This window comes from Oratosquilla oratoria, unplaced genomic scaffold, assembly GCF_046742065.1.
Source record: "Oratosquilla oratoria isolate Oo_2021 unplaced genomic scaffold, ASM4674206v1 SCAFFOLD88, whole genome shotgun sequence".
Lineage (NCBI taxonomy): Eukaryota > Metazoa > Arthropoda > Malacostraca > Stomatopoda > Squillidae > Oratosquilla > Oratosquilla oratoria.
The window spans coordinates 92,929-105,000 of record NW_027467752.1 but is presented as its reverse complement, the minus strand read 5'-3'; the positions used below and the strand labels follow the sequence as shown (position 1 = coordinate 105,000).

The 12,072-nt window shown below is 41.0% G+C and overlaps 1 protein-coding gene across 6 annotated transcripts in view; it reads left to right on the top strand.

Moving 5' to 3' along the window:
* The window catches only part of LOC143024076 (inverted formin-2-like), a 69,732-nt gene that overhangs the window by 48,126 nt on the left and 9,534 nt on the right, over nt 1–12,072 (top strand). For all 6 annotated transcript variants that reach the window (XM_076182815.1, XM_076182810.1, XM_076182811.1 and 3 more), the window contains exons 9-13: nt 6,613–7,972; nt 8,459–8,575; nt 8,922–9,062; nt 10,147–10,325; nt 11,180–11,289. In XM_076182815.1, coding sequence (XP_076038930.1) covers nt 6,613–7,972; nt 8,459–8,575; nt 8,922–9,062; nt 10,147–10,325; nt 11,180–11,289 — 1,907 coding nt within the window. The remainder of the gene's footprint in view (nt 1–6,612; nt 7,973–8,458; nt 8,576–8,921; nt 9,063–10,146; nt 10,326–11,179; nt 11,290–12,072) is intronic.

Below are 12,072 nucleotides of genomic sequence, written 5' to 3'. Positions count from 1 at the left end.
CCTACACTAGGCAGTTCCATGCTCATGACCATCTGTCATCCCCATCCATAAAGTTGTCTAACCCTTTCTTAAAACCACCGATAGTTTCAGCGCTCACTGTAAATTATTTCTATAGGGGTATGGAAGAAGAGGAGGAGGGGGATGGGGGGAGGCTGAAGAGGAGGATGAGGAGGCTAAGGAGAGTTATAGGGTAGGAAGAGGGGTATGGGGAAGACTGAAGAGAAGGATGGGGAGGAGGAGGAGGAGAATGGGGATATGGGGAGACGGAGGAGGCTGAGAAAGGCTATAGGGGAGACTAAAAAAAAGAAAAAAGAAAAAAGTAAAGAAAATATTGGATCCTTGGTACAGGATGAAGTTGACGAACGCTTCTCAGGCAGGACCAGTGTACGTTTTTGTTCTTTCCGTTTTCTTTCGTACAAGCTGAGGTCAACCGTACCCAGCGCCTTATCCTCCTTCATCAATTCGTTTATTCTTATTTGTTTGTTTGTTTGTGTACTTGCCCGTGAGGGACACTTCTAGTCATAAACGAATGCTGCGTGACTGGTCCATAGGGGCGTAACTAAACAATTCCCTAAAATATCGACAACTTAAAGCGAACAAAGGGAGGAGGAGGGGTGTCCATCAGGTGAATAAAATCGCCTGACGGCAGCTGGGGGTGGGGGTATGGGAGGGGGGCGAAATGCTTTGAAGAGTGTCACACTGGCACTTGGCGTTCTCTGTGGGTCTGGATGGTCGAAGGTGCCGTGTCGGGGCCGGGCATTCTCGCCCTTAAGGTAACTTTCAGTCTTTGTCTTGGTTCGACGACGCGACGGGTCAGAGATTTCCAGGAATTCGCCCCTTTTCCGTTTTTTACATATTTGCTGATTCAATTATTTGCATATTCATTTACTTATTTCTTTGTTTATTGACTTCTTATGGTTAGCAGTAGATTGATTTACTTTTTTCTTCTTTACTCTTCGTTTTTTCTTTTTTGTAATTCAATCTATTTTGTTAGATTTTATGTTTGATTCTACTTTGATTTTAGTTTACCTTTATTGTATTTTATTATTTCATCGTTTTGTTGTTTCGTTTTTATTTTGTTTTTGTTTTATTCTGTCTTCTATGTAGGTCGGACGCGATGTCCCTTTATATTGTGTCAACAACAAAATCCCTTTTGACAGAAGCCCAAACTGAACAAAAAATAAAGAGAATTTGGCGAAATTGAGTATGGCAACACGTAATTTGAAATAAAACCAAAACATAATTTGGCGAAATGAAATTTAGCAAAACGTGATTAGATAAATTTAGATTGGACAGAAACGTGATGTGGCGAAATGAAATTGACAAGACGAGATTTGGCGAAATTTAATTGGACAATACGCGAAATAAAACGGGGGTAAAACGTAATTTGGCGAAATGAAATTTGGCAAAACGTGAGTTGGCGAAATCAAATTTGGCAAAACGTGAGTTGGCGAAATGAAATTTGGCAAAACATGATTTGGCGAAATGAAAGGAGACAAAACGTGATTTGACGAAATAAAATTGGGTCAAAACGTAATTTGGTGAAATAAAATTTGACTACACGTGATAAGAACATAAGAATAAAGGAGACTGCAAGAGACCATAAGGCCTACACTAAGCTCCGTATCCATGACCACCTGTCGTCCCCATCCATAAAGTTGTCTAATCGTTTTTCAAAACAACTGATACTTTCAGCGCTTACTACATGGTTACTAAGTTTATTCCATTCATCGACCACCCTATTAATAAACCAGTTTTTGCCTATTTCCTTCTTAAATCTAAATTTGTCCAGTTTATCCCCATTACTGCGAGTCCTGCCCTGTTGTTTTATTATGATGACCTTGTTTGCATCACCCTTGTTATAGCCTTTGATCCACTTGAACACTTATATTAGATCACCCCGCACTCTGCGTCTTTCCAGAGAGTGTAAGTTTAGGTGCCTAAGCCTCTCTTCGTAAAGCAAATTTCCGAGTCCATGTATCATTTTGGTCATTCTTCTCTGTATTGATTCTAGTGAATTTATGTCCATTCTGTAGGACGGAGACCAAAACTGTACCGCATAGTCAAGGATGGGTCTAACTATCGTTAGATAGAGTTTAATAATTACCTCTGCACTTCTATTCGTTACCGTCCTAGCAATGAAACCTAATGCACTGTTACCTTTATTTCTGGCGCTAATGCACTGCTTCCTGGTTTGGTCCGGACTCACCAGAACTCCCCAAGTCCCTCTCGCACTCAGATTTGTCTAAAAACGTGTTATCTAAGATGTATCTATTTTCGGGGTTGTGTAGCCCTACGTTTAACACGCTACACTTAGAGATATTGAAGTTCATTTGCCATTTCTCCGACCATGTTAACAATTTATTAAGATCATCCTGCAGAATCTCTGCGTCGTCTCCTGACCTAATTAGGCGTCCTATTTTAGTGTCGTCCGCAAACTTACTAACATCACTATTTATACCATCGTCTAAGTCATTTACATACATAATGAACAACAAGGGAACCAAAACCGAGTCCTGGGTGACCCCGCTATTAACATTGCCCCACCTAGATTTTATTCCATTTATGGTGACCCGCTGTTTTCTGTTATTAACCCATTCAACTCCGATGACAAGATGTCTTGTCATTTGGTCAAATAAAACAAAAAATCATAAAACACAAAAATGTTTGATCAAACACCAGAAAAATATGACGTCAGTCCTCGCTTCGCTGCGAGCGAAGCGAGGACTGACGTCATATTTTTCTGGTGTTTGATCAAACATTTTTGTGTTTTATGATTTTTTGTTTTATTTGACCAAATGACAAGACATCTTGTCATCGGAGTTGAATGGGTTAATCTAAGCTCTAATCCATTCTAACACTTTTCCTCCTATGCCATGGGCTTTGATTTTATTTAGTAGTTTCTGGTGAGGCACCTTGTCGAACGCTTTGCTAAAGTCAAGGTAAATAACATCGTAATTTTCATTGTTATCTGACACCTTATATACTTTAGTGTAAAAGGATAGAAGATTAGATATGGTGAAATAAAATTTTGCCCAAAAGTAATTTTGATAAAATGAAGTTTGTCGAAACGTAATTTCGCGAAACGAAATTTGGCAAGACGTGATTTGGCGAAATGGGAGGGTCACACTTGACAAGAGAGTACGGAAGCGCTGAACTTTTCACCCTGCAGGTCGTGATCCACAACAGCGAGACGCAAAAATTATGACTCGCAAAACTGTGTTTCGTAATTCATTTTTATATTCACATACTCATGCACTGCAGTTTTTTCAATGCAGAATGATTTGCAAAAACAAAGAAAAAATAAATCCTCAAAAAGATAAAATAAAATAATAATTGTACTATGAGAATCTTAGTTCTGTTTTATTTTTTGAACACCGCTGTTTAGTCACGCATATTTTCACCACCCCCAACCACCCCAACCACTCCCTCACCATGACCTTGGACCACGTGATGGACTCGTGATCGACATCTATCACCCTCCCGAAAGAGAGCTCAGAGTTCGTATTAGCTTGTGAGTAGTTTTTAAAGTTGTGGTTTTCATTAACTGTGCGCGTGCGTCCTTTGCCCCGTCATTGAGAATTGGGAAAATATTTATATTTCTGAAAGTCGTCGCTCAGCTGTGCACCTGTGTCATTAATCAGGAGGTAAGTGGTCCTTATAGATGGGCCCAGGACGGGGCAGTCGGGCTTACTCATCAACCACAAAATGGTTTCGGAAAATCGACGACAGACTCGGTAGTCATGTCGACTGTACAGTTCCCATAAGTTCCTATTTTGGATAAATGTCTTGTGTAGTTTTTGTTGCGATCTGATTACAAAAGGAGATAGGAATCTGTTTTATATTCTTTCAGTGTGGTTTAGTATCATTTTTAAGGAAATTTAGAAAGGTGGGTATAGACGTGGTACACACAAAGAAAGTGAGGCGTTCGGAGTGAACAAAATTGAAACACGTGATGTTTTGAGAAAAAAATGTAATTTGGAAAAGAAGAAATAAAGAGTAGTGACAAAAGTGACGAGTATATTAAAGATGTGAAGTAAGTAGACCATCAAGAATAATGCCGAGGAATTATTATGTAAAGGAAGCCACGAGTCCTCCGACTCGAAATGAGTCTTCGTAGTCGTCTGGAAAAGTTTTGGTAAGGACCATAATATCGACATTTTTCGCAAAAACAAATAATTAGATAAACAAATCAAAATAATAATAATGATAGAATGATAAACAAAATATAATAATAATAATGATAATATTGATCTATTAACAACGAATAAACTAAAATGTACACATAAACGCACGTACATGCATGTATTTATATACATGTATATTTTGTGTGTATAGCTTGTGCATGGTATCATTTTGCGTTTGTGAAATGTGTGCATTCACTTGGTTACGAGCACTGTCGTGTTTATATCAGTCCATCTGGTGGTATTAGCACTCGAATGGAACCGCTGAACGACAGCGAGACCAATAAACCGTTGCACCTGAATTGGATCTCGACACTTGGAAAAAACACGAAAATAAACTCAGCGAAAGGATTAGTACATAACATTTCGAGTTTTTGTCTATATTATTTAATCATATATGTACTTGTTTATTTATTTATTTGCATATTTACTTATCTACTTCTGTACTTACTTGCTTATTTACCTCTTGTTAAATGAACTTGCACAACATAAAACAAGTAATGGATATTGGGGGTGGAGATTAGATGTGGGCATATATATATATATATATATATATATATATATATATATATATATATATATATATAAATGCATGAGTAACCACCAGGAAAAATAAACAAACGAAGCAGAGCGTTTTCGTATAATTTCATCTGCGGTGCTAATACAAAGAAGGTATTATAAAAGGAAGAATATATGACTGAGACAGGGTGAAGAAGAAATTCGGAGAGGTAGTGGAAGAAGTACACGTGACTTTTAACTGCCGTCATGGTAACCAACAAGTATGTGTGTGTGTATATATATATATATATATATATGTATATATGTATATATGTACAACACTGAATGGGTTCCAGTGATTAGAGATACATTTTAACAACCACAGTTGGTAAGTTACTACAGCACTTGTCATGCGATTGCCTGGTTCGAGTCGATGGCAGTACCTTATTTCAATATCTGCATGTTGGCCTCCATTGGGTCTCCCGATGTTGATGGCTTAGAATTAAAGTGCATCGTGGTTGTTAAAATGTGTGTGTGTATATATATATATATTATATATATATATATATATATATATATATATATGCCGAGTGGGATAATTCCTTAGAGACGAATTTTTTCTCAAACGAGGTGTTGTCGCCGGAAAGGCGCGCCTGATCTCTGTGATCTGTCTCTGGTTTCCTTCTCAAGTGGCAGTATATTCCTTTGTCTTGATTCTCTTTCATTAGGCTATTTCATTGCGTTGAAGTCTTCTAATTGTTATGACAAATCTGATAATAACAGTAAGATGATAATAAAGCCATACTAGTGTCACATACACTAATAAGCTGAGGGAAAACTTTTTAATGAATTTATCTATTGGAGAAGTTTTAGGGAGGGTGCTTATGTGGAGAATGTTTTAAAGTTTTTAAAAGACATCAATTTGTTTTATGAAATTTAAATTGTATGTTTGTGTGTGTATCTTGTTTTGATGTGTTTGTGTGAGTGCTTATTGCCTTTACTGTTTTATTTCATTTATTTATTTATTTATTTGCATATGATAGATATGCGCTGAATGGCCTACCCGCCCCGGCGCCTGGCCTTCAAGCCAAAAAATTCATAAATCAACCATCTAGTCTCGTGTGAAATTATAATAGCAACAGTGATGATAATAGTAACAAAGATGATTATAAATACACTTTTGGCGATAATGAAATGTATGAATATAAGAAAACGTAAAAAGAATATATTAATGAGCATTCGAACGTAAAGGTCTACATGATTAAATACATGAACTAATAAACGAGTAAATGAAACAACCTAAATGATGCAGGATCACAAACCAACAGTATCATTTACTGATAAGTTATGTGATAACATAAATGGGTTATATCAGTTCCTGGTAATCTTATCTGCTAATGTACCAAAAGGATTTTTTGTTCCATTATAGAGGAGAGTCAGCCAAAGTATATACCTACTTTCCGCCATATTCCAATCCCATACAACACCCATTCATATCCCTTTTAGAAATGTCTTGGCTCCTTGAGGACGAAGGCCCATCCCCGACCCCCGCCCCTTTGCCTGGGTCAGAAACAGTGCAGAAAGCCACAGCACCACTGATAAGCGAGTAGAGCTGGGCGCGTTCCTCGATACGTTCCGCTTAATGTGGCCGCGGTTAGCGCTCCCAAATTATTAATGCTTAAGAGACAGGTTCATACCGAAATAGAAGTCCAGTAGGCCACATACTATGCCGAAGAAAAAATTCGTTTGCCACGTCCTAAAGGTAGGCCACATACTATACCGGCACCTATATTGTTTTGATAGTCTGGGAGCGCTAACCGCGGCCAAACTAAAGCTGAACGCACCCAGGAACGCGCCCAGCTCTGTAAACGAGTAGATAAAACATAACGTAAACACGCTATCGGTTGTTAACTTGTCTTCGTCTTTGCAGCGATGATGTTTGGTCTCTTTTGGAGCGGATCACTTCGAGAGCCGCCGAAGGAACCCTGACTTCGACATGGACCGAGCGCTACACTTCGGGGAGCCTCGACGCTCACCACCAGACTGTGGGCACTCAGACGCGACCCCAGGGGCCGAGGCGAGGCACCCTGGGGCACGTCTTTGGCAAAGCTCCCCCGAAGGTCAAGGACGACCTGGACCTCGACCCGTTCTCGGACAACTTCGTCCCTCCCGACGTCGAAGTCCCCGAGCACTTCCAGCCAAGGCCCTTCCCGTTCTCGAGTCTTCCAGGTCGAGAGACTCCCAGTAACAGAGACTCCTCCTCGTCCATGGAGTCCTTCGTGTCCGCGAAGTCGACCCCGTCCCCGAGGAGTTCGAGTAACGTTCCTCCGGTCTTCCCCGCTTCTTCGGCCCTCAGACCGAAACTCGGCCCCGCCAGCAGGAGCAAGGAGCCCTCCGAGGAAGGAGTCGATTCTTCCGATTCTGCAGTAGAATCCTCTCCCCGCAGAGCTCCTCCTCCTCCTCCTCCTCCCATGCCAGGAATGATCATGCCACCTCCTCCTCCTCCTCCACCTCCTCCAATGCCTGGAATGGGTATTCCTCCCCCTCCTCCAATGCCTGGAATGGGCATTCCTCCCCCTCCTCCAATGCCTGGAATGGGCATTCCTCCTCCTCCTCCAATGCCTGGAATGAGTATACCTCCTCCTCCTCCTCCAATGCCTGGAATGGGAGGCCCCCCACCACCTCCTCCAATGCCTGGAATGGGAGGACCTCCTCCCCCTCCACCAATGCCTGGAATGGGAGGCCCCCCTCCACCTCCACCAATGCCTGGAATGGGAGGCCCCCCTCCCCCTCCTCCAATGCCTGGAATGGGAGGCCCCCCACCTCCCCCTCCACCAGGAGGCCCCATGCTCTGCCACACGATGCCCCGTTGTTACGCCTCTGCTCGCCCAACAGCCCCGTCCTTCTGCAACAGTCTGCCTCGCCCGAACTCGAAGATGAAGCACTTGAATTGGACCAAAGTGCCGAACCTGAAACTGGACGACAAGTGCATCTGGAAGAGCGTCCACAAGGACATCGACAGCTCGTCGAAGTCCTCCTTCGACTACAAGATCATCGAGGAGCTCTTCTGCCAGAAGAAGAAGGAGGAGGTCTCGAGGGTGTCCAAGAAGAAGGAGTCTTCGGAGGTGACGTTCTTGGACAGCAAGAGATCGCTCAACGTCAACATCTTCTTGAAGCAGTTCAAAATGTCGCTTCCGGAAGTCGCGGGTCTGATTCGAAATTGCAAGAGCAAGGAAATTGGAGGCGAGAAATTGCGAGGCTTCCTCAGGATCCTTCCCGAAGATGCAGAGGTAACTATGATTATTCATCGTGACAAATTCGAGGACAGAAAGGAAACGGAAACACGTGAAGAGCTTTGAGTTTTATCACCAGAACTCAAACCTCTTCTCGTCTTTCCATTTCCTCTCTGTCCTCAAAAAAAATAAGAGGTAACTATGAGCCTGACTGTCCTCTTAGGCAATGTTTACAATACAAACTCTTAAATCTGTTTCAAAAATAGTAAGTGGGAGGTTATCATCAACATGGGATAAAGAACTGGATTGTTTGTGTGTGTGTGATTCACCATGGTATTGGATCACGTGTTGGACTCGTGATCGACAACTATTACCCTCCCGGATTATGTGTTTGTGTGTGCATGTATGTGATTCACCATGGTTTTGGATCACATTTTGATGTGTGTGCATATATGCATGAATGTGTGCACAGAAGGGGGAATGTCTATGTGTACTAGCATTCATTTTAATATACTCATTGATGAAGAATACATATATTTTCAGTTGGCCATGATCAAGGAATACACTGGTGATATAGAGAAACTGGGAAATGCAGAGAGGTTTTACTTTGAGCTTGCCAAGGTGCCAATGTACAATGTGCGGATTGATGGCATGATTCAGGTACAGTAGTTCATTCCTTTTGGATGCTGGAAATCACTTGCGAGAATCCAGAATGAGCATTAATTTGGAATATACACACCAAACACCTTATCTTGTATTTCTCTACTCTAAGATTACCCAGACATACATACATACGTATACCAAAGGCTTTTTTTCCTCGTTATAAGGGAGTTAGCTAAAAAACAAAGGCATAAAAACCACTCCCACCCATTCCATCCCCATCACCCTCTTCCCTCCCTCTTATGTTGGCACCCAGACAATAACACAATATATCTTATGAGTGACCTTTGTCGTTGAACGGTATATGTAGTACACGAGTTTTGTTAACAGTATTGTGTATTTACAGATGGAAGAATTAGGACCAGCTGCCGATGGGCTCAAAGCACAACTGAAAAGTCTCCTCACAGTTTCTGATGTTTTGCTTCAAAGTAAAACCATTACAGAATTTCTAGCCCACGTCCTTACCATCGGCAACTTTTTGAATATGGTTAGTATGCAGTTGATTCCTTCAGCATGATGACAAACTTTGTAGATTCTCTCTTAATTGCAGTAAATCCTTACTATACAAAACTAATTCAAGGTAAGGGTCAGATATGTGCTTTATAAAAGTGTCATTATGTCCGCCTCCTTGACTAACCAAATTTCAATATATAGAGGGTTTTCAATGCACGCACATAAAGTCTACTGCATAATGTTAATACAGGTAGTGTTACTGTATACCATATGTAACTGTAAATGTAAGAAGGATGAAACGTAGGGTGTTTTTATGATAGAGTACTGAATTGTACTTGCCATACCAGATCATCAGATCACCAGACCATCATATTGTCTACCATATATCCTGACAACCTAGTCTGATATACCTGAGGCCTGTTTGTATAGAATGAACCTACTGTATTGAAAATGCATTGTATCTTTTTTTTTTTTTTTACTGGTAGCTGGAATTCTGGCATAAGAGGGTCTCCATTGAGAACCTCATCAGTTTCGAAATTGATTTTTAGCCAAGTATAATCATGTGGCATTAGAAGAAATATCCGTAATGTTTGCCACTGAATAGGAATAGTTAGAGCAGATGTCTCATTGTTTGGTTCACATTGGAAATTTTACCTTTTTATGGGACCAGTCTTATTTTACAGTAAATTACATTACATTGCATTCCTGCTATTGCACATTGCATTTAAATTTTTAAGTTATACACATACATACATATACCAAAGGCTTTTTCCCCTTACACGGGGGGTAGCCAAAAAGAAAAAGGCATAGAAATCACTCCCACCCATTTCATTTCCCATATATTCCACCCCTCCACCCTCCTCCCTCCCTCCTATCTTGGCACCTCCTGGATGACAGGTCATCCCTGCATCCTGTCCACTGCCCTGGGTCAGAAGCAGTGTCGCAAGACACAGCACATCCACAGCAAGGCCATTTCATAAATTCGGTGACCCCGAAGTTATATGTATAAGTTATATCTCATATAAATGTCTTGCATTTTATTTTCCCATATGGAATATGTTCCCTGATTATTGTTGTTGACGTTTAATCCACGGCTTCATCCTCTTGATCATCCACAGGGCAGCTATGCAGGCAACGCTTTTGGCTTCCGTGTGGCCACTCTGCCTCGCCTCTGGGAGACCCGGGCCAACAAACCAGGCATGACTCTGCTACACTACATGGTGGAAGTTGTCCACGAAGACAAACTAGACTCCCTCAGCTTTGTCAAAGAACTGGAGGAACTCCCAAAGGCAGCCAGGTCAGTGCAGATACACATAAGGTCACCAGAGGTCTCGAAGTTTTTTGTTGGTAGAATTCTCCTTCTCTGTTTTCTTACAAGGAGGGAGGCTTGTCATATAAATGAAGTGGCTGGCCCCATTGTGGATGTGCTGTGTCTTGCTGCATTGCTTCTCACCCAGCCAGTGGGCAAGGGACACTGATGACCCTTCGTCCACAAGGAGCTAAGATGAAAGGGAAATGGGGGACGGATGGGAATGGGATGGGTGGAGGGTGAATGGGTGCCTACCTTGATTAGTTACCTTCCTTGTAAAGGGGAGGTAAAAACAAAACGGTAAAACTATTGTCATGTATAGATATGTCAGGCAAAATGGTCAGAGTAGACACTTATTGAAGATTTTCTAGTAGAAATGAAATGTACGTTTAACCACTTCCGTATGATGACACCTACATGAGGCACAAGTGGGTACAGGAGGATGCTGGCATCAGCATTTTAATCATATATTTTGTAGTTGTACATGAGCTATCTCTGGATTATGTGAACTGATTTGATCACATTTTCTGTGTTTATAATTACTCAGAGTAAGAGAGAACGAATAATACAGCAGTGACTTTATATTTTATAATGTGAGTAGTGTGATGCATCGTACATGTGGTAGCCGATGCTGCGCACGAGAATTTGATTCGTACTGAAGCGGTTAATAAAGATTTCGTCCTCATATGGTGTCTACTTTTGTTGTCAAAATTGCTCTTTTAAATCGGATGTCGGAAAAAGTTGTGGAGGTGCTTATGAACCAGTTTTGGTATATGTATGCATATTAAAATATTGAGTAGATCTTGTATTAACTAAAACAACTGAATTTCTTTTCCTACCAGGTTATCCACTGAGGGAATCAAAGATGAGGTAAAAGGTCTGAGAAAGGACCACGATACGCTAAAGACCAAGATTAAGAAAGCGAAATTGGATATTCAGAAACATTTTGAAGGTTAGTGACCATATACATAAGGAGAACTGAACAACAATAATTGTAGCCTCTTTGTTTTTATTGGGCTCAGAAATTTTCCTTATGAAGAGAGGCTTAGGGACCTTAACTTATACTCTCTGGAAAGGCACAGAGTGCAGGGTGATCTAATAGAGGTGTTCAGGTGGATCAAAGGCTTTAACAAGGTGACGCAAACAAGGTCATCCTATTAAGACACAGGGCAGGACTTTCAGTAATTGATTTGAATTGGACAAATTTACTAAGTATTTCAGCCGCTTTGACCCATCGTTTTTCGCTCATATTTCCGAAATAACCATTCACATCAGTATGATATATTGGCACAGCCTAATTCACACCCTGCGATAATTTTTGACGTTATAGTGCATTCACAAGTGTATTTAATTACGGCGTTTACTCTTGATATTAAGTGTGTCGTAGCCGACACCCGTGAAATAAATCGAACAGGTGAAGTCGTGACGTCATCACAAACTACCTCGTGTATCCCAACTTCACTTGTTCGATTTACTTCACGGGTGTCGGCTACAACACACTTAATATCAAGAGTAAACACCGTAATTAAATACACTTGTGAATGCACTATAACGTCAAAAATTATCGCAGGGTGTGAATTAGGCTGTGCTAATATACCATGCTGATGTGAATGATTATTTCGGAAATATGAGCGAAAAACGATGGGTCAAAGCCGCTGAAATACTTAGTAGATTTAAGAAGGAAATAGGAAAGAATTGGTTTACTAATAGGGTGGTCAACAAATGGAATAGACTT